A 21,808-nucleotide genomic window follows, 5' to 3' on the forward strand; every position below is an offset into this window, starting at 1 on the left:
CCTACCATGGTCGACCAAAGAAGTCTAGTGCACAAGCTCAGCGTCATATCCAGAGGTTGTATGAGTGCTGCCAGCATTACTGCAGAGGTTACAGGGGTGGGGGGTCCGCCCGTCAGTGCTCAGACCATACGCCCCACACTGCATCAAATTGGTCTGCATGGCTGTCGTTCCCTCTCTGCTTCTTGCTTGTGGGCCAATGAGAAGGCTGCAATATCTCTGTCAGAGCTTAGCAACATCCCTAGGAACCAATAGGAAAGTTGCCGACCCCTCACTATATAAGAACCTCCCGAGCAGCCAGTGACATTGCTGTGCTCTGTGCTTTGCTGTATCATTACGTTAGATAGTTAGCTTATACATATATATATATATATAAAAAAAAATATATATATATATATATATATATTACAGATAGTTAGTGGGAGATAGTCAGTGTAGGTTATATCCTGATATAGTGCAGCTGATCCAGTGCAGGGTGTTAGGTAGTGTGATAGGGATTACTGTTTGTCTGCTGTCCATACATACATGCTACAGAAGTTCACAACAATACTTAGGGCACCAATCAGTAATATGTAGTCAGACCTGCTAAAATGTAAAGTTGTTCGTATTGCGGCAAAATATGTGCATCATTAATTGTGCAATTGCGAATATATTGGAGCACTCTATCTGCATATAAAGCAATTGTAATGTTCTGCCGTGCCAACCATTTTCTCCAGTCTCAGGAAACTTCTTAGGCCCCTTTCACAAGGGCGAGTTTTCCGTGTGGGTGCGATGCGTGCGGTGAACGCATTGCACCCGCACTGAATCCTGACCCATTCATTTCTATGGGGCTGTGCACATGAGCGGTGATTTTCACGCATCACTTATGCGTTGAGTGAAAATCGCAGCATGCTCTATATTGTCCGATTTTCACGCGAAGCAGGTCCCATAGAAGTGAATGGGAAGCGTGAAAATCGCATAGCATCCGCAAGCAAGTGCGGATGCGGTGCGATTTTCACGCACGGTTGCTAGGAGACAATCGGGATGGAGACCCGATCATTATTATTTTCCCTTATAACATGGTTATAAGGGAAAATAATAGCATTCTGAATACAGAATGCATAGTAAAACAGCGCTGGAGGGGTTAAATATTTTTTTTAAAAAAATTAACTCACCTTAGTCCACTTGATCGCGAAGCCCGGCATCTCCTTCTGTCTCCTTTGTTGAATAGGACCTGTGGTGAGCATTAAATACAGGTAAAGGACCTTTGATGACGTCACTCCGGTCATCACATGGTACATGGTGATTCGCCATGGTAAAAGACCATGTGATGACCAGAGTGACGTCATCAAAGGTCCTTTACCTGTATTTAATGCTCACCACAGGTCCTATTCAACAAAGGAGATACAAGGAGATGCCGGGCTTCGCGATCAAGTGGACTAAGGTGAGTTAAATTATTATTATTATTATTAGTTTAACCCCTCCAGCGCTGTTTTACTATGCATTCTGTAGTCAGAATGCTATTATTTTCCCTTATAACCATGTTATAAGGGAAAATAATACAACCTTCAGAACATCGATCCCAAGCCCGAACTTCTGTGAAGAAGTTCGGGTTTGGGTACCAAACATGTGCGATTTTTCTCACGCGAGTGCAAAACGCATTATAATGTTTTGCACTCGCGTGGAAAAATCGCGCATTTTCTCGCAACGCACCCGCCTCTTATCCGGGCCAAAAATAAGACGCCTGTGTGAAAGAGGCCTAACAGCTTGAAAAATGTAGCAAAAGTGAACCACGCATGTATTGTGCGCAATACGCGCATATTACATTGTCGATTTTTGCAATCAAGAAAATAATGATGAATTTATGACGAATTTTCACCAAAATTTTCACTAAATATTGCAAATTCAAATATTGCCCCTGCCGCTCATCACTAGTGAGGAGTACATAGATAAGTGTGTCTTGCCTACAGTCATGCATGGTGGCGGGAGTGTCATGGTTTGGGGCTACATGAGTGCTGCCGGCTGTGGGGAGCTACAGTTCATTGAGGGAACCATGAATGCCAACAGGTACTGTGACCTACTGAAGTAGAGAATGATCCCCTCCGATCAGAAACTGGGCTGCGGGGCAATATTCCAACATGATAATGACCCCCAAACACACCTCCAAGATGACCAGTGCCTTGCTAAAGAAACTGAGGGTAAAGGTGCTGGACTGGCCAAGCATGTCTCCAGACCTAAACCCTATTGAGCATCTGTGGGGCATCCTCAAACAGAAGGTGGAGGAGTGCATGGTCTCTACGTCCACCAGCTCTGTGCTGTTGTCATGGAGGTGTGGAAGAGGATTCCAGTGGCAACCTGTGAAGCTCCAGTGACCTCCATGCCCAAGAGAGTTAAGGCAGTGCTGGAAAATAATAGCGGCCACACAAAATATTGACACTTTGGGCACAATTAAGACAGAATGCCTTTTAAAGGCTTCCATTTTGAATTCCGTCATAATACAAGTCTATGGGCAGCATAACAAATCCATCCTTCCGTCTTATGAATTCCGTTATTTTCCGTTATAACCATGTTATAACGGAAAGCCATAACAGAATCCAGAACGCAGATCTGAACCCACCCTTAGGGGTGTTCTCAGTTTTGTTGCCAGCGGTTTAGACATGAATGGCGGTATGTTGAGGTATTTTGGGGGCACGCCCAATTTACACAGTTATACAAGCTGTACACTGACTACGTCACATTGTATCAAAGTGTCAGATCTTCAATGTTGTCCTATGAAAATATATAATAAAATGTTTACAAAAATGTATGGGGTGTACTCACTTATGTGAGATACTGTAAAATGAGAAAAAGATCAAAATTAAAAAAATTAAAAAAATCTCCAAAAATGTGCACAGCTTTCCAAACCCAGATGCCCAAATTTGAAAACACTTTGTATAACAAAAGCAGGTTTTGCATGGACGCCAAGCTGAATTTCCTCGTGCTTCATGGTGACGAATCGACTCTGGCTGAAATGGCGGTAAATATATAAAAATAAATCCTATCTACCTTATGCATTTGAGCATGAAGGAGCTGGCGTGGCCATCTTGCTCGAAGATCCCACTTGAAATCTTGTGCGCGGTGACTTATGACATCACCACACCGGCCAGCATGATGACGTTCTCATGCACCGCGCAGGATTTCGCTCTGGATTTTCAAGGAAGGTGGCCATGGCGGCCTCTTTGTGCTCAAATGGATGAGGTAAGTACAATGTAATATTTTTTTTTTTATGATTAACCCCTGAAATTCCTTAATATTAATCTCAGGGGTGACGATCAGTGATGAACACGGCACCTAAGGGGTTAAAAGACGCGGGGCGGTGCAATCGCCATTCCCTAGCCTTGCGCCCGCTACTTACAAAGAAATGTGCTTTGTGACAAAGTAATTAGTCACAAAACGATTTTTTTTGGTAAAATTCAGCAAAGCATCCGAATTCAATTTTTGAGAACTTTGCTCATCTCTAATGTCCGGAGTCTGTCTCTAAGGCCCCGTGCACACGACCGTATTTTGTTTCCGTGTCCGTTCTGTTTTTTTTTGCGGATAGGATGCGGACCCATTCATTTCAATGAGTCTGTAAAAAACACCGTGTGCTGTCCGCATCAGTATGCCCGCTCCATTGCTCAGCAAAAAAAATAGTGCATGTCCTATTTTTTTCTAGTTTGCGGACAAGGATAGGCATTATTACAATGGCTCCGCAAAAAAACGGATCCGCCCCAAAAAAGGATGCCATACGGAAAGTCATCCGTTTTTTTTGCGGACCGCAAAACACATACGGTCGTGTGCATGTAGCCTAAAGGCAAGGAAGACTTCTGCTCTCTAGGACCGTGCAGTAAAAGGAGGGAACACCCTTTTTTTTCCTCAGAGCACACCCTGGTACTGGGGCTCCTTTCTAATGGCAGTTGGGGTGGTCATGATGTTAGGTTTTTGTAGGGGTGCAACGCAGGACATGTAGAGTGCAATGACCAGTGTATGGTATAGAAGTCAGAAAATCAGGCCAAAGATAGATTAAACATCTCTCTTTACTCAAGCGCACACTGAGAGTAGTAGTACATCCAATTATAGCAAAACACAGTTCCAACTGTACACAGTGCAATTCTCTCCCAGATAGCTACGATGGATTTAGGCAAGCATGGAAGTAATGGTCCTCTTATCTTGCTAAAGTCTCTTTCATCAGAATAAATAGCAGGCGACTGTACATAAATAAATACTACATTCTAATAGAAATATTGCAAGGATTCTGACCCACAATTGAAATTTGCTTTGGTAGATATAGAAAGTTAGCAAAATGAGTATAATTAGTGAAAGCATAACTCTAAAACCTCTACTGGTTATGCTTTCCAAACATTGGATAAAAAGAAAAGAGATGTACCGTATAAATATAATCTTTCCAACCTTCCCCCTTTCTCTCACAGAAGGTCATGCATGAATGCAAAAAGCCAGAAACTTAAAGGGGATGTCCCACGAAAAAATTCTACATTATTCTAACCAGCACCTGGATCAGAATTTTTCTGTAATTGCATGTAATTAAAAAATTAGCAATAAAATGCATCTGTAGAGCGCCACCTGATGTTTTTCCTTATTTCTTTGTCCTGCTCACTGAGGTGGCCGCACATGCTCAGTTTCATCCTTCAACTTCCTCCTGAGCTGTGATAGAGAGAGCATGGACACGCCCCCTGAGCTGCAGCAGAAAAGACACTCCCCTTGAGCTGGCAGCTTGATATAAATCTAGCAGAGCAATGACTGGGGAGATCCCTGGATCCATGTGAGGTGCATGGCTGGTTCTAGCTTTGTTAGAAAGAAGTTACCATGTACTATATGATGTCCAATTTTCACTTTTTACAATAGTCATGGGAGAACCCCTTTAAAGTAACAGTCCATCTAAAAATGAATAATAAATCTAAATAGCAAATTAACTTTCAAATGGTGGTTATCAGTCTGCAGGATTTTCTGCATCTCCTGAAAAAAATATGTAAAACTGCCCTGTTGCTGTTGTAACAATTTTATATATTTAGTGTCAACCTATGCTTCAGCCTTTTACCGTCAGAGAGAAACAGACAAAATCAGACATCACAAAGTAACAAACTAATTGTCACGACAGAGGGTAGGGATAAGTGCAGCCCTAAACTCCCCCCCACCTCTGTCCCTGCCTACTTGCACGGCCCGTCCTAACCGACAGCGTACAACTTGGCGGCAGTCCCTCGCTTAGATATGTGCAGGGGCCTAAGAAGATAACGAAAGTACCGTAACAGAGTCAGACAAGCCAATAGTGATCGGCGCTCAGCACTTCTTTCAGCCAGGAGAATGCCAGCCTTGCTGAGGAGGCCCCCTCAGCCTCCCCGCCCCCTGGTCCCCATGAAGAGGAGGACGCAGGCCGCGTCCTCACTCCTGCACAGATGCGGGATGCCGGCAGCGCCACAAGGAAGAAGCGCGTCGCCGGCTCCCCGTTACACTAATGAAAAATTAAAAAATTAGGATTCAGGGCCAAGAGCTTTCAATTTATAAGGCAGTAGGGGTGACACAAATGTTTAAAGAGCTTATAAGGTACAATGGTCCAGCCATCTCTTATATAGAATAGGTCAGTATACATAAAGCTGCATGAGCCGCTCAACGACCCTTATCTGTGTATGCCCAGTTATAAAGTGCATCAGTGTGCGAGAAGTTTGAGGGACACTGCTGAAAGAATTAGGTTTAGAGGAATAAGGTTGAAAGGGCAAAACAGAAAAGAGAGTGATAGCCCCATCTAAAAAAATATGTGTTTAGGGCAGGCTTGAAACTATGGATGTTGGCAATTAATCTGATTGTCCAGGGTAGTACATTCTAGAGAATTGGTGCAGCTCAAGAGAAGGCTTGGAGATAGGAGCAGGAGGTTTGGTCATGGAGAATGTTGGTCTTAGATCATTGGCAGATAACAATGAGGTAGGAGATGTAGGACGGTGAAGCACTGTGGAGAGCTTTATTGTATAATGGATGGGTAACAAGTACAGTGACTGCTACAGGGTAGAGGCAATGGTGTAGTGACTGGTACAGGGTGGAGGCAAAAGTGAATGGTACAGGGTGGAGACATCGGAGTAGTGACTAGTAAATGGAAGAGGCATCAATGTAAAAAACTAGCACAGGGTGGAGGCATCTCTGCAGTGACTGGTACAGGGTGGAGGCATCGGTGTAGAGAATGGCACAGAGTGGAGGCATCCGAGTAGTGACTGGCACAGGATGTAGGCATCAGTGTTGCAGGTGGAAAGATGAGACTAGCTGCGGCATTCAGGATAGATTGGAGAAGGGAGGGTTTTTATGAGAGAACAAAGCATTAAATATTGGCGGTAAAGGAAAGATCTCAGTCAAACATACCCCCAAGACTGCAGGAGGGGTTATGGTAGTGCCATACCTTGAGTTGGAATTATCAGATTTAGGTTGCTGTTTGAGACAGCGGCTAGGGATGAGCGAATCGACTTCGGATGAAGCAGGAGCTCCGTACAGTATTAGAATGTATTGGTTCTCATGAGCCGAAGTTATTGCTTCGAGAAGTCTCGCAAGACTTCGCGCAATAACTTCATTAATTAATTTGCACTTTAAAAAACTCCTGAACTCGGGTTTGGCAAATGTTTTTTACAAGTCAGACCTGCAGTTAGTAACAAGGATGGATTAGGACTGATCTCCCAGGACATTTTCAACATTTGGTACTCCATTAATATATAAATATTGTATAATAATATATAAATATCCAAATAATATGTGTACTGCTTCAGAAGAAGTAGGTTTCCCAATATCAGGTGTCATGACTATAGTAGGATCATTGGTTTTGGGGGCATAGGTTGACTTATCCAAAAAATGTTTTGAAACATCTTGACTTATCATGAAAAAGTCTCACATGAACTGGAATGTTTTTGAAAGTTTCCAAAATTAGAAATATGGAAAGTCATGGAATTATCCAAACCTCCAATCAGTCGTACCAGGGAAGAACACAGCAGTCTCCTCAGTCTGAAATGACGGATGACAGGAAGCAGTAGATTATTCTCGGCTGCAGAGAAGTTGCAGTTACAGTAGACTGTCGGTCTAGAGTCCCATTAATCTAATTTGACCTAATAAATAGGAATCTCTTCGAGTAGATGAGTCAGAGCTAAAGCAACTGTGAGGTCTGTTCTCCTGATTCCGACATCTCAGTAGGTTCTGATGGGCCTTGCTCAAGTTTCTTGCTCCATGTATCTTCTTCTCTGTGTAGATAAAAAACTGTTTTATTTCAATGTAACATATTTATCACTAAATAATTATTCTAGGGTCACAAGGGAAATTATGTTCTACCCACACCACACTTACAACTAATGACTTAAAGGAAATGTGTCACCAAAAATTGTGTCTGCCAGTTAAAACCAGACAGTGACACAACCCCTTTTTATCTAATTTGTTTTTCTGACTGCAGAGTTTTTATTCTATTTCCTGAACATGATTATGGGAGGCGGCCATCTTGAGTTATTTTTAACAGCAGTTAGACGGCATTAAAAAAAATTGCCTTGCGACAGCCCTATTGGCCATAGACACAATGGACGGGAGGGGACCTCATTGACTTCTATGGGAGAGATTTCTAGGCATTCTCTGTGACCTGCGCAGAGTTCATTGTACAGGGAGGAAATAGATAAGCTCTGACAATGACCCATTGTGAATGGTGGATTCTGTCTTATCTATACACAGAGGTGATATCTCCTTATCATTACATGCAGGTTTAGAATGGCAGATAACTGCTGTAAAGTGATCTGTACAGAACAAGAAGTCGCGACTATTATTAGGCTTAGTGACCAGTGCAAAAACTGCAAGGTTTTATGGTTTTTGTTTAACTATAGATGTTAACATGGAAAATTTTAAATCCGATCATCACAAATTCTTTAAAAATATGTTAAACATAAATGTGATTTAAACAATAGATGATTTTCTGACGACACATTTTCTTTGACACAAACATTTAAATAAAAATATTCCCCATTTTTATCCTGATGAAGTTCTCGGAGCAATGAAGGGCAGGCCCAGTCCCTCGGAGCACTGCTTCATCTCTGTTGTCACTCCCTCTCCCCCCACTGATTGACAGGCCTGGCATCATCACTGGTCTGATGCCCGGTCCTGACATCTTGTGCATTGGTGTCAGCGGATACAAGAGAAGTAAGACAGGGAAGGCAGTTTTAAACCGGGAGCAGGGAACAGTCGAATGAGGTCAACTCTGCAAGTACAAGTGATTGTACTGCATGCGCAAGATTTCAGGACCAGGCATGGTAACGGCGGGGATACCTGGCCCTGTCACACAGGGGGTGGAAATGGGGTTAATGTGGAGGGTAGAGATGAGCGAAGTTATCAAAAATTCCATTCGGCTACATCGCCAAAGTTCCCAAAGAAATTCAATTTGTTACGAATTACTTTGTCCCGAATAACATTTCATTGTATGTAGTGGCCGCAATGATCGAGATCTCGCCGCCCCTCGTCATTGAACCCCTCAGATGCCGTATTCAATGGCTTTCAGGGGTTAAAAACAAAAAAAACATACTTGTCTCATCCATTTGCTTGCGGAGAGTCCCGCCATCTTGTTTGAAAACGTCACTGAGCCCGGCCATCGTGATGACGTGGGAGATGTGGCGCGTTTTCTTCAGTCAAGATGGCCACGATGGCCTTTCCGCAAGCAAACGGATAAGGTGAGTATGTATTTTTTTTTTTTACCGCCATTTCAGGAAAAATTGATTATGCAAGGAGATTATGCTTTGTGACTAATAAAATGTTTCCTGAAATTCGAATCGAAGTCCACTTCGTTTACTTTGATTTGCTGAACATTAGTTGATGGGAAAGTGGTGCTCCGAGGGGCTATGCCCATCCCTTGGTGCTCCGATCACCTCATTAGCATGAAAATAAAAGTATGGATTTTACTGAAACGGCACATCCGAATGCAGAAAGAGAGCGGTCATTGCAGTCAGTATGATCAACCCTACCAGACAGTATGTCTGATATAATAGGGTGGATCATGCTGACAGATGTTCTTCAAAGCACATTTGAGGTCTGTCCCGACAGCTGCCTGTGCATTTTACATCCACAGACAATATAGTATATGTATAGGTCTTCCAATGCATCATGACATACCGTAAACATTTTAAATAAAACATTTTAATTAGATTTAAAAAAAAATATATATATATATATATGACACTGGGCGGCACTGCAGACGACGTAGGTAAAAAGAGTGCCAGCGGCTGTAGAAGCGATCCACCAACCAAATATATAAGAAAGAGAATTCCACGGCACTTCCAACAAAAAAGTGCATATTTTATTTCACCAGATGCGACGTTTCGGTCCTCTCAATGGAACCTTTTTCAAGCAGTGACAATAATGGTGCATAATACATGTATAAATACCTTCCACGAGATAATAAAATAATTAAACTAGTTAACATAAAGTGCAAATGTGCTCAAAATATTACATAAAAAAATTTAAATATAAAAAGCAATCACTTGTGTTACAACTGTATAGTGAATTCATCCATAACATTCATGATAAATGTGTTAAAAGTATCCAAAAACTACAAAAGTGATTCATAATTGATAAAATCTATACACTTGTGACATCCCATATGTGCTAAATTAAAAACATAATTAATGGATAGGGGGAGGGAGGACTGTACCTGACCAGCCTGGAATTCTACATGTGACTTGGCGACTCTGTACCGAGATCGCGCATCTGGTGCAATAAATACACAATTTTTTTTGAAGTGTCGTGGAATTTTTTGTACTTATTATTACTTGGAGGGTGGACCGTTTCCGCAGCCGCTGGCACTCCCGTCTCTTCACCTTGACTGCAGTGCTGCCCAGCAAACCTATCTTTTTATATATATATATTGTGACACAGTGAAGGGTATGGTCTGGGAGGACAGGTATTTTCCTCCCAGTGTGTGCCGCTGGGCTGATTTGCAGCCAGGTGGGGTCAAACACCGGACTGGCTTTTAAGTGCCGGTCCAGGTTTTGACAACACCTAGTGCAGCGTCCCACTAGCTTATGTGGGAACTGCAAAAGCTTTTTGTCATCTTCTGTAATTTCATACTGCATTGTACTACTGTGTGAAACCCCTTTTTACCAGGCTGTCAGGTGCACTACATACATTCCACCACTAGTATATATAGGACAGTTCAGGCCTAGCTAGAGAGTTGGGAACAGTGGCGTACCGCCCATAGAGGCAGACCACGCCACTGCTATAGGGCCCGCGGCACTAGGGGGCCCGTAGCCCAGAGAAGGCCCCGCCCACACTATTTGGCCCCGCCCACTCATGACCTGCAGCCGGCTATGCGGCTGCTTTTCTCCCCAGCCCCAACGTCATCAATCAACTCATCTTATCTTCCGCAATTGCCCTCGAGCCGCTGGCCAATCAGCACAAGGCAACTCTCTGTTGAGGCAGCTGCTGATTGGCCAGTGGCGCAAGGGGGCGGGCGGGAGAATCGGCTCGAACTTCGCCGTCGGCCGTCACCGGAGTCAGTGCCTGCCCTGCCCTGAGAAGAGACTGAGAGACGAGCTGCCTGAGCCAGAGGGAGGATTCGAGCGAGGAAGATTCTGAAGTGACAGTGAGTGTCGTGACTGAGCAGTGTCCCTGGCTGGCTGTGGCTGGCCTGAAGTAAGTCACAGTCTGGGCCCCTCTATGTTTGGGGGTCTCCTCTGTCTCTGCTCTGCCTCCTTCCCTTTCATCCTATTTCCAGGCACTGGGCCGGGTGGGTGGGACCCCTCTATGTATGGTGGGGCCGTGGGGGTCTTTTTTGGCTCTACAGTGGGGAGGGGGACAGCCAGGACAGGGTGGGACATGCTTCAATCCCACTCCAGTGAGTCCTGTTGTCCTCTATGAGCCCCAAAATGCCTATGGGGGAGAAGTAGAAGGAAAGCACACTGTCCTGAGAATTTCAGGGGGCATTAGGGGTTGGGGGGGCTCATAGAAGACGGTGTGCTTTCCTCCGACACCTACTCCTTCCTAACAACCCCCCCCCCCCCCCCGGCATTTGGAGGGCATTAGGGGTTGGATATTAGCCCCTCTAACTCCTTGCTGCTAATGCTGAGTGTGCACATAGCCACCAAATGATATTTCACCAACCAGCCAAACCACCCCCCCACACACAAACACATGCGCATATGTGCACACTCAGCATCAGCAGCAAGGAGTTAAAGGACTTTAAAGAGTTAAGGAGTTTAAAGAGTTAAGTTTTAAGGAGTTAAAGGGGTACAAATACATGTACATTTTATACGTTACTGCAACAAAGTTGGTTAATAATAAAATAAAAATGTTTATCCCTAACAGTTTCAGTAGGTCATGTATAAATGTATTTAATGGGGGTGTGGCATAGGACGAGCCAGGGCAGGAAGTGGGAGGGAACATGGTGGGTAGTGGGCGGGGTTAAGGGGCCCAATTCAGATTTTCGCTATGGGGCCCAGTGATTTCTATTTATGCCCCTGGTTGGGAAGATGTAGTGGTTGAGTACAGGAGTGTGAAGGAGGTAGGAGAGGTCTCCTCTCAAGCTCTTTCTCTTGGGCTCCACGGCCCAGAGGAGCCATAGTTGTATCTCAGTACTAAGCCAGGAAGGCAGTGTCAGAAGAAAAGTCTCTATTCTACCATTTACTCTTCGGAGTAGCAAGTGAATCTTGGTCAATTTTATTGTTGGACAAAGACAAAGGAAGGACAAAGCCATTATTCTAGGCTCTAGGATCTATCTATTATTTGCTTCTGGCAGCCTCACTGTTATTTTAAGGACAGATAATATTTATGTTGCATCGCCACAAAGTTACATTATGAACTAGTAATTGGGAGATACTTCCCCGGTTTCCCGTCACTGTGGCCAGAGGTGAGAGTCACTGATACCCATGGGGCAGGAGTAGCCCCAATAGAATGGCCTTGCTCAGTGGGGAAACCGGAACCCTGGGAATCTGAGGCCAAAGGGCCAGCAGTAGGGGTGGCCGCCACTGCGGTGAAAGGGGGGGAGCCAAGCCCACTGAATGTAATGGTAGGAGACATGGAGGATTTGCCGCCGGGTCCGGAGTTGGCAGACCTCAACGTTTCTGGAGACAATTGTGGTACAGCAGAGCACCAGGACCCGATTATATATCTCAGGCCTGGGAAAATGTGGTAGTAGGTGAAGGTGAGTCGCAACATCCGGGGGCTGAGTCTATGTTCCCCTGTTTTGTGGTTCAACAGGAGATGCTGTACCAGGTAAATCAACTACGGGGTAAACATATTGAACAGTTGTTGGAGCCCAAGGCGTATCGCAAGCTCGTGTTGGAGTTAGGCCACCACCAACATGTTCTTGGGGGGACACCTGGGCCAGCAGAAAATGCAGGACCGGATTCTACAGCGGTTTTACTGGCTCAGTGTGTTCAGAGAGGTAGGAGAGTATTGCAAGTCTTGCCCAACCTGCCAGATAACCAGCCCCCAGCCACAATTCTGTAGTCCCCTAGTCCCTCTCCCGATTATTGAGGTTCCACTCGAGCGGATTGCTATGGATCTCATAGGCCCAGTACCAAAGTCCGCTAGAGGGCACCAGCACATCTTGTTAGTCCTGGACTATCCCACTCGGTACCTAGAGGCGGTGCCGCTGTGTGCTAGAGGGCTGAGAGCCGCACGCGTTTTCTTTTCAATGTTCTCTGAATTTGTGATTTGTGGCAATTAAAGAGGTTGGCCCATCTCATACATTGGGGACATATCACTGGTATATGTCTCCAATGTCTGGTGCGGGTACGGGTTCCTATCTTTAGAATGGAGTCCGCAAAGTGAAGGACAGCAGACCGCGATTTCATAGCCGCTCTCTATTATTTTCTATGGGACTGCCGAACATAGCCAAGTAGGATTCCAATAGAAATGAACGGGGAGCGCACTGCGCAAGCACAACCACTACTCCATTCACTTCTAAGGGGCTGACGGAAATCCTCGAGTCATAGATATGAATGAAAGGCGGCCGCCCATGCGCAGTACTCTGTCCTTCACTTTGCGGGCTCCGTTCTAGAGCTAAGAACCCGCATCTATCAAACATCGGGGGCATATACTAATGATATGCCCCCAATGTATGCGATGGGCCAAGCCCTTTAATTGCTACAAATCACTAATTCAGAGAACATTGAAAAGAAAACCCAAAAAAACTACTTTTTGCACATTTATGTACCAAAAAAGTTGGCAAAAAAATACATCCTAAAATGTATAAAGCAAGGCATCACTCAGCAACGTCAGAGAAAAGAAGAAAAAGGTATGCCAAAAAGCAAAACATGTTCAAACACCAACTCAAAGATCTCTTTATCCTTTATACACAACAGAAGAAACCTGAGCCTCTTAAGCCATCGCCAAACGAGAACTTTGGATGGGCCTTTGCAAATGTTTAATCCCTTAAAAGGGTTCTCTGGGAATAATCAGTTTTTTAGGTAAGTGCCCGCAGCCTGACTCGTACTTACCTGCTGCCCGCTGCTCCGTCCTCCTCGCTGCCTCCACCTTTCCAATCCCTACAGGGTGGACATCTGGTGCAGCATGGGCATGGTCACATTCTCCGCTGCAGCCAATGACTGACTCTAGTGGTGATGTGGCCACAAGCAGCACCTCACTGCTGAAGCCATTAACTGGCTGCAGAGGAGCACATGTCCATGCGAGCACTCGCTAAAAACTCTTTATTCCCGGAGAATCCATTTAAAGGGAACCTGTCATCAACTTTATGCTGATCTCACTGAATGCAGCATAAATTAGTGACAGACATGCTGATGTCAGCGCTGTGTCACTCATGAGCTAATAGTAAGTGGTTGCCGAGAACCAGCATCATAACCATTGCAGCCCAGGCCGGGAAAAGAGTCAAATCTACCTGAGAAGAGTCCTGGTTATTCCTAATCTCCTGCTCTCCTGTCCATCTGCTGCTGATTGGCAGTTCTCTCCTGGAGAGAAAGCGAGAAAACCAGGTAGAAGACTCAGTCATCAGCAGGTGGGCAGGAGAGCAGGAGATCATGAATAACCAGGACTCTTCTCAGGTAGATTTGACTCTTTTCCAGGCCCAGTCTGCAATAATTGTGATGTTGGTTCTCGGCAATCACTTACTTTTAACTTATAAATGACAGACCGCTGAAATCAACTCACCTGTCTCTACTTTATTATGCGGTTAGTATGGGCGCCATAAAGTCGATGACAGGTTTGCTTTAAGGCTTGCAAATTGTGCTGTATCTTTCAAATTTAATTCATACACTGTATTATTATATCTTCTTTCACTATGTTGTTTCTATGTATTGTTCTCTGCTGCCATCTGCTGGCCGGAATTTGTATGCTGCACGCCTTGTTCTTGTTAAATAAAGTTTTTCTCTGCTGGGTGTGGTTTTAGCAGCCTTGGTCCTTGTCACTTCCTGTAGCCATTTTTCAGTGATGCACTCCTTGTGACTGGAGACTTACACCTTGGCTTGTGAAGGCATCAGTTTTTGACCAGCAGTTGCCCCAGGAAAGACATCCACATGACAGCATCTACTCTGTTACTGCATTCCTGTCATGCATCACCGTATGTCGCTGCTCTGGATCAAATAAACCCACGTTTGATTGCATCCTCATGTCTACGTCTGGATCCATCTAACCTGAGCATCTGCCGGTCCGGTCTGCTCCACTGCTTGGATACGAAGGTAGGACAGTCACAAAGTCATTATAAGTTATGCCTTCATTCGCCTTCATGTTGGGACAGAACAGTCAAAAACTACCATAAAGCCTTATACCCCAGTCAATACCCGTCTCAAGTCCAATGCCCGGCTATAGATTCCCTCAGAGCCCAGACCACACTAAGGAACCTCCCTTGCAACAGGCCCACTCGCAGCAAATCTGCCCGGCAACAGTGCACGTCCCACAAGCCCAAGGGGAAGCACGACGTGTCTGCAGTAGATATACTCTTGCCTGGAAGTCCTCCACTACTCGTCAAGCCATTTTCTACATCCTATGTTAACCCTTGCTCGCATGATATAAGAACTGTTCACGCGGGGCCTCCCTCAAACCAAAACCCCGCAATTCACTAAAAACATTTTAGGAACCTTATTGGGGTGCCTCATCCGAGCCACACTGCAATTTTCAGCCCCCAATTCGAAAGTTCATTTTATTAAAGAGACAGTGCACCTTAAATCAAAATGGCCGAAAAGGACCTTGTACAGTTCCCCAGTGATGAAACAAAGCAAATGCAACCTGATACTGATCATTATGAAGAGCTGGAGGCAGAACCCACACTTCCAGCAGACCAAGTCACGCGACCAAGGCGCTCTCTCAAACCAACTATAAAGATCGCGGAAAACTATCACACCAGGAAAGATGAGCTATGTGACAACCTGGAAGAGCTATGGGAACGAGTTTCCTCCCTCATATCAGGACTTAAGTCCTCCTCAGGTGATGCCACCAGCTTACAAGTTGCCGTCGGGCGGCTGAACGCAGCCCATGAAAGATACAAGACACTGTCCACAAGGTATATAACCTTTCTAAAAGACTCTAATATTGAAGAAGCCCCGTCAGAATTGTGCAAGGCAGAATCAATAGACAGACAAAGAGACGCCATGGTGCTGGACGCTAAAGATAAAGTGGAACTCCGCATCTCTCAGTTGCAAGAAACTAGATCACACAGATCGCATTCATCCAAACATTCCTCGCGGTCCTACAGATCATCATGCTCTAGAAGCTCCGCCCTGAGCGACAGATTACTAGAGGCCCGTATAAATGCAGAGCAATCCAAAGTGAGGCGTTCCTTCACAGAAAAAGAAGTCCTTGCGAGGGCTGAAGCGGAGGCGGCGGCCAAGAGGGCTGAAGCGGAGGCGACGGCCAAGAGGGCTGAAGCGGAGGCGGCGGCCAAGAGGGCTGAAGCGGAGGCGGCGGCCAAGAGGGCTGAAGCGGAGGCGGCGGCCAAGAGGGCAGACGCAGAGGCGGTGGCCAAGAGGGCAGAAGCCAAGAGGGCAGAAGCAGAGGCTTGAATAAAGATCCTTGAATCAGAGAGGGAAGGGGAAATTGCATTAGCAAAAGTAAGACTACTTGAGCAAGCATTGAGCCAAGGCCTTGATTCAGTCTGCTTACCACCAGAGGAGATAGACGATCCAGTTGATCGCACCAGCGACTATGTACTAAAACAGTTATCTGCACCACCCCCAGTGTGCAGTACTGTCCAAGCCAACAACACTGAAACCTCCAAGCCAACTCTACCGCAGTGCCAGTGACACCCACAGCACCCGAGCAATCCAATGACAGTTGTCCAGATGCGCTCAAGGACAGCTATTACAGCAAGATGGCTACCAGGTGTTTCCTGGCCTACCTCCACAGCTCAAGCAGCAGTCATCAGAATCTACAGAGGCTAGACCACAGCTCAACCCTGCAGCAACATCATTCTACCCGGAAGCATCTCACCCTTTCACGCCACGCAGCCCATACGCCCCAGGGGCATCACAAGTTGTCATGGCAACAAGCAGTGAGAGATCAGATATGTCTGAGTTTGCCAGGTTTATGGTGAGCAGAGAGCTAATTAACACCAATCTCTCAAAATTTGATGACCGTGCGGAGAGCTACAGAGCCTGGAAGGCAACCTTCAAAGCCGCCATCGCCAACCTCAACCTAACCGCAGAGCAGGAGCTCGACCTCTTGATTAACTGGCTGGGCCCAGGCTCCACAAATCGCATCAAGAGCCTTAGAACTGTCCATGTGGGACAAGCAGAAGCAGGTCTCGCTGCAGCCTGGCAGAGACTCGAACGCACCTTTGGCAGTACTGAAGAAATAGAGAAGGCACTATTCAGGAGACTGCAGAACGTCCCCAAGATCAGTCTCAAGGATGTCCATAAGCTTCAGGATTTAAGTGATTTGCTCATGGAACTGGAGCTCGCCAAAAGAGATCCTCGTCTGTCCGGGCTGTGCTACCTGAATACTGCCCATGGGGTGAACCCAATTGTCGTGAAGCTACCATACAGCCTGCAAGAGAAGTGGGCGGCATCAGTCTCAAGGTACAAAAGAGTGCATGACGTCACCTTTCCCACATTTATTCATTTCTGAAGGTTCATCGACGAACAGTCCCAGATGAGGAATGACCCCAGCCTCGACTTCCTGGAGTTCAATACTACAGCTTCAGTAACACCATCATCAAGGTATGAAAGTATTGTGCATAAACACAGAGACTTTAAGAGCAGCGTGAATGTTAGAAAGACTAACCTACCGTCATCTGCAGTACCCACTGGTAAACAGTACACTACCTCATCAGGAGACAAGGCCTTCAATCGTGAATGTCCCATTTATAAAAAACCACACTCACTGAACAAATGCAGAGGATTTAGATCCAAAACCATACAGGAGTGCAAGAAAGTCCTCACCGAGCTTGGGGTATGTTTGAGGTGCTGCGCTTCATTGGAGCACATGGCTAAGGACTGTAAATCCATTATCAAGTGTGAGGAGAGTCATAGTGAAAGACATGCCTCAGCTATGCACCCAACTCCACTCACAAGGGATTCACCGGCTGTTGTCACCACCAGTCCTGCTCCAAGTCATGGCGGGGAGCCCCAGAATCAAGCTAATGCAGCCACTGCTGTTTCCTGCTCATGCTTGGACGTATGTGGGGAGGGCCAGAGTGAGAAATGTTGTGCCCGCATATGCCTAATCAAGGTCTACCCGGAGGGGCTACCAGAAAAGGCAGTAAAAATGTATGCCATAATTGACGACCAAAGCAACCGCTCCCTAGCAGGACCTAAATTTTTTGAAGCCTTTGGAATAAAGGGACCGTCAGAACCCTACATCTTAAACACCTGCTCGGGTCGCATAGAGACTAGCGGCAGGAGGGCACAAGGATTCATCGCTTGTTCCGTCAGTGGGAATACAGAAATACCTATACCGACGCTGATCGAATGCGATCAAATACCCAACCATAGGGATGAAATTCCTACCCCGGAAGCTGCATTTCACCAACCACACCTAAGGCACCTAGCCAACATTATCCCACCTATGGACAACCACGCCGAGATTCTACTCCTGCTTGGCAGAGACAATCTAAGGGTACACAAGGTGCGTCAACAGTGTAATGGTCCCGACTATGCACCATACGCCCAGAGACTGGACTTGGGATGGGTAGTCATAGGAAATGTATGCTTGGATCAACCAAGAATCCCCTCTTTCAAAACGTACGTGCGTGGAGATGGACGCACAACTTGCATTAAGCCTTGCCCTCATCACTAAGAGGTGAAAGAGAAGCCTCCAGACCTCATACAACCACCTGACGACATTCCTCCCTTCTTTGCCGACAACTTGGGAAGATTAGTATTTTGCACAAGCAAGGACGATGATAAAGTAGCTTTGTCAGTAGAGGACAGAGAATTTATCAAGATAATGGACAATGAGTTCCTTAAAGACGAAACCAATCACTGGGTTTCTCCATTACCCTTCCGAGCTACCAGGGTGAGACTCCCGAACAATAGGGAACAAGCTCTGTCTAGATTTAACTCTCTTCAGCGTACCATGAACAGTAAGCCTGAGATGAGAGAACACATTGTTGCCTTTAACGACAAAATATTCCGCAACAAACATGCAGAACCAGCTCCATCCTTAAGGAAGGACGACGAGTGATGGTACTTGCCTTCATTTGGAGTGTATCACCCACGGAAACCTAATCAAATTAGGGTTGTTTTCGACTCAAGCGCCAAACAACGAGGTGTATCTCTTAATGATGTCCTTCTCACAGGTCCTAATCTGACGAATAACCTAGTTGGAGTGCTGATGAGGTTCAGAAAAGAGCTTGTTGCCAACACCGCCGACATTGAACAGATGTTCCACTGTTTCGTAGTCAGAGAGGACCACCGGAATTTCCTCAGGTTTCTGTGGTACAAGAAGAATGACACCAACGCAGAGATGGCAGAATATCGAATGAGGGTACACGTATTTGGAAACAGCCCTTCACCTGCCGTGGCAACTTACGGCCTTCGGCGCACTGCATTAGAGGGAGAATCCGAGTACAGTAAAGACGCCAGAGACTTTGTAGAAAAGGACTTTTACGTAGACGATGGACTCAAATCACTACCGACTGAAGAAGCGGCTATCGATCTGCTCAAAAGGACTCAAAGTATGTTGTACCAAGCTAAACTTAGATTACACAAAATTGCTTCAAACAGTCTGGCCGTTATGAGGGCCTTCGAATCAGGTGATCATGCACCAGGATTTAAGGACATTAACTTGGGACTGGACAGTCCACCTGTGCAGAGGAGCTTGGGCCTCAGATGATCTCTCGGCTGACTTCTTCGGTTTTCAGATAGGTTGTGCAGCCAAGTCAATTCAAGACCAGTTGGCGGAAAAAGGTTGCACCTGAATTTTCAATCCTCCTCATAGTTCCCACATGGGGGGCTCCTGGGAGAGAATGACCGGCATCTCACGCAACATCTTAAATTTTATGTTGATGGATATAAACTCGTCTAGACTCACACATGAGACTCTAGTCACTCTCCTTCCTGAGGTTTCGGCCATTATCAATTCAAGACCCCTTGTGCCAGTGTCTATGGATCCTGAAACACCAGCCATAGTTACTCCGGCTATTCTTCTTACCCAAAAAACGGAGAGTACGCTAATTCCTAGTGGAGAATTCACTCATACTAACATCTATCAAAAACACTGGAAACGCGTACAATACCTAGCAGATTACTTCTGGAACAGGTGGCGAAAGGAGTACCTCAGTGTTCTTCAAGGAAGAAGAAAATGGCAACACCACAAACCAAACTTAAAGGAAAGAGACCTCGTATTGATGAAAGAGCAACAAGCCGAAAGGATTGACTGGCCTATCGGACTAATTTCAAGGGTTTTCCCTAGCAAGGATGGCAAGGTCTGGAAGGTGGAGTTGAAGATCTTCAGGAAAGGCGAGCTTAAAACGTTCTCAAGACCAATCAACAAACTCATCTTAATATTATCCATCGAGAACGTCCCTGCTGGGTGAACCGGACTGTATCTAGCTTCGCAGATCTTCTCCATTCCAAGTTGGAAAACAGGACTAAACTGTTTTGCATTCTAACATGTTCTTTTTACAGGTTGTTTTATATTTTATGGACATTCGTCATAGTGAAATTCCCGAAGTGAATTTCAAACGGGGAGTGTGCTGTTTCTTTCAAATTTAATTCATGCACTGTAGTATTATATCTTCTTTCACTATGTTGTTTCTATGTATTGTTCTCTGCTGTCATCTGCTGGCCGGAATTCGTATGCTGCACGCCTTGTTCTTGTTAAATAAAGTTTTTCTCTGCTGGGCATGGTTTTAGCAGCCTTGGTCCTTGTCACTTCCTGTAGCCATTTTTGAGTGCTGCATTCCTTTGTGACTGGAGACTCACAACTTGGCTTGTGAAGGCATCAGTTTTTGACCAGCAGTTAGCCCCAGGAAAGACATCCACATGACTGTCACGAGGGTGTCAAGAGCCACGTCTGACTCCGTTATACCCGGGGTCAGGAAGTCGCAGCGGGTGGCTGCGCGCTCTATGTCTAAAGATCACGTTGTTTCTTAGTGATTGTTTTCTGTGTTTGCCTTGCAATCCTTTTTGTCTCACTCAGGGATCCGTAGCTTCTCCTCCTCAGCTGTTTCTTGTCTGCCACTCCCAACCTCCTTATATTCTCCTCTCACACTTCTCTAGTTGCCAGTTATAGAGCTTCCTGCCTGGACTTCTATACTGACCCACTGGAAGCTGTGAATCCTGGTTGTTGTTCCAGAGTGCTACCCTCCGGATCCCTGTTGGGCTTTTTGTTGTCTCCTGTTGTCGCCCACCTGGGATTATATGTTGAGTCTGTATTGTCTGTCCTCCCCTTGGTGTTTTCCTTTAGAGCTAGTGGTGCGGACTAGTGTTCCCACCGCCCTGTTCACTATCTAGGGCTCATCTTAGGGAAAGCCAGGGTTTTAGGCACGTGATCGGCGTACGGGTGAGGAACCCGTCTAGGGACGTCAGGTCAGCCAGGTGCCAGCCGCAAGGTGAGTCAGGGGTCACCACCTTCCCTCTCACTTGGGCAGGGCCTTCCTCTTTCCCTCCCTCTGTGTCACGTATGTGATAGTCACACCGATCGTGATATTATAACTGGCCGATAAGAAACGGTCGCCAGGTCCGGACCTAGGAGTGAATGACTATGTGTAGGTTGTCTACTAGGAATATTAAGTTGGAGGTTCCCTCTTGGAAACTGGGCCCTAGGTTCATTGGTCCTTATAAAATAGTAGCCGTCATTAACCCTGTGGCTTTTCGCCTGGAGCTACCTCAGACTTTTAAGATCCATAACGTCTTCCATAAGTCGTTACTCAAGAAGAATGTCTACCTCTAGAACCATCACCGCTGCCACCTCCTTCTGTTATTGTGGATGGTAATCTGGAGTTTCAAATATCCAGAATTGTTGATTCTCGTCGGGTCCGCCGCTCGCTTCAGTATCTGGTGCATTGGAGGGGTTACGGTCCCGAGGAAAGAATGTGGGTTCCAGCGCTGTTTTCTGGAATTACATCAGGCCCTTTATCTAGTCCTGGACAACCTCATTAGGGTGGGTAAAGGTATAGTTATCAGAGCTCCTGAGTGTCCATCACATGACCAGGAGATATCTATATTTCCTAAAAGTAAACAAAGACGGTTCTTATTGGATGACAGCAAGCAGAGATCTTGAAACAATAAAACTCCTTTAAATAAACCTAGAGCTAACCCATACAATATATTACATTAATTCTGACCGGTGCTAAATTATCCAGTAGGTGATAATGTATATGTGCCGGAAACCAACAAGGGGTTAAACACTATTTACCTCTTCTGTTCATCACCTGTTCTATACATTAACCTTGAAAGGCGCCTAATCT

General features: G+C 45.7%; 1 protein-coding gene across 2 annotated transcripts in view; it reads right to left on the minus strand.

The window, feature by feature from the left end:
- Positions 1-4,982: 4,982 nt before the first annotated feature.
- LOC122930673 (OX-2 membrane glycoprotein-like) overlaps positions 4,983-21,808 on the minus strand; it is a 131,778-nt gene continuing 114,952 nt past the window's right edge. For both annotated transcript variants that reach the window (XM_044284203.1, XM_044284201.1), the window contains one exon: positions 4,983-7,220. In XM_044284203.1, coding sequence (XP_044140138.1) covers positions 7,127-7,220 — 94 coding nt within the window. In that variant the 3' untranslated portion in view covers positions 4,983-7,126. The remainder of the gene's footprint in view (positions 7,221-21,808) is intronic.

This window comes from Bufo gargarizans, chromosome 3 (assembly GCF_014858855.1).
Source record: "Bufo gargarizans isolate SCDJY-AF-19 chromosome 3, ASM1485885v1, whole genome shotgun sequence".
NCBI classification, from domain to species: Eukaryota; Metazoa; Chordata; class Amphibia; order Anura; family Bufonidae; genus Bufo; species Bufo gargarizans.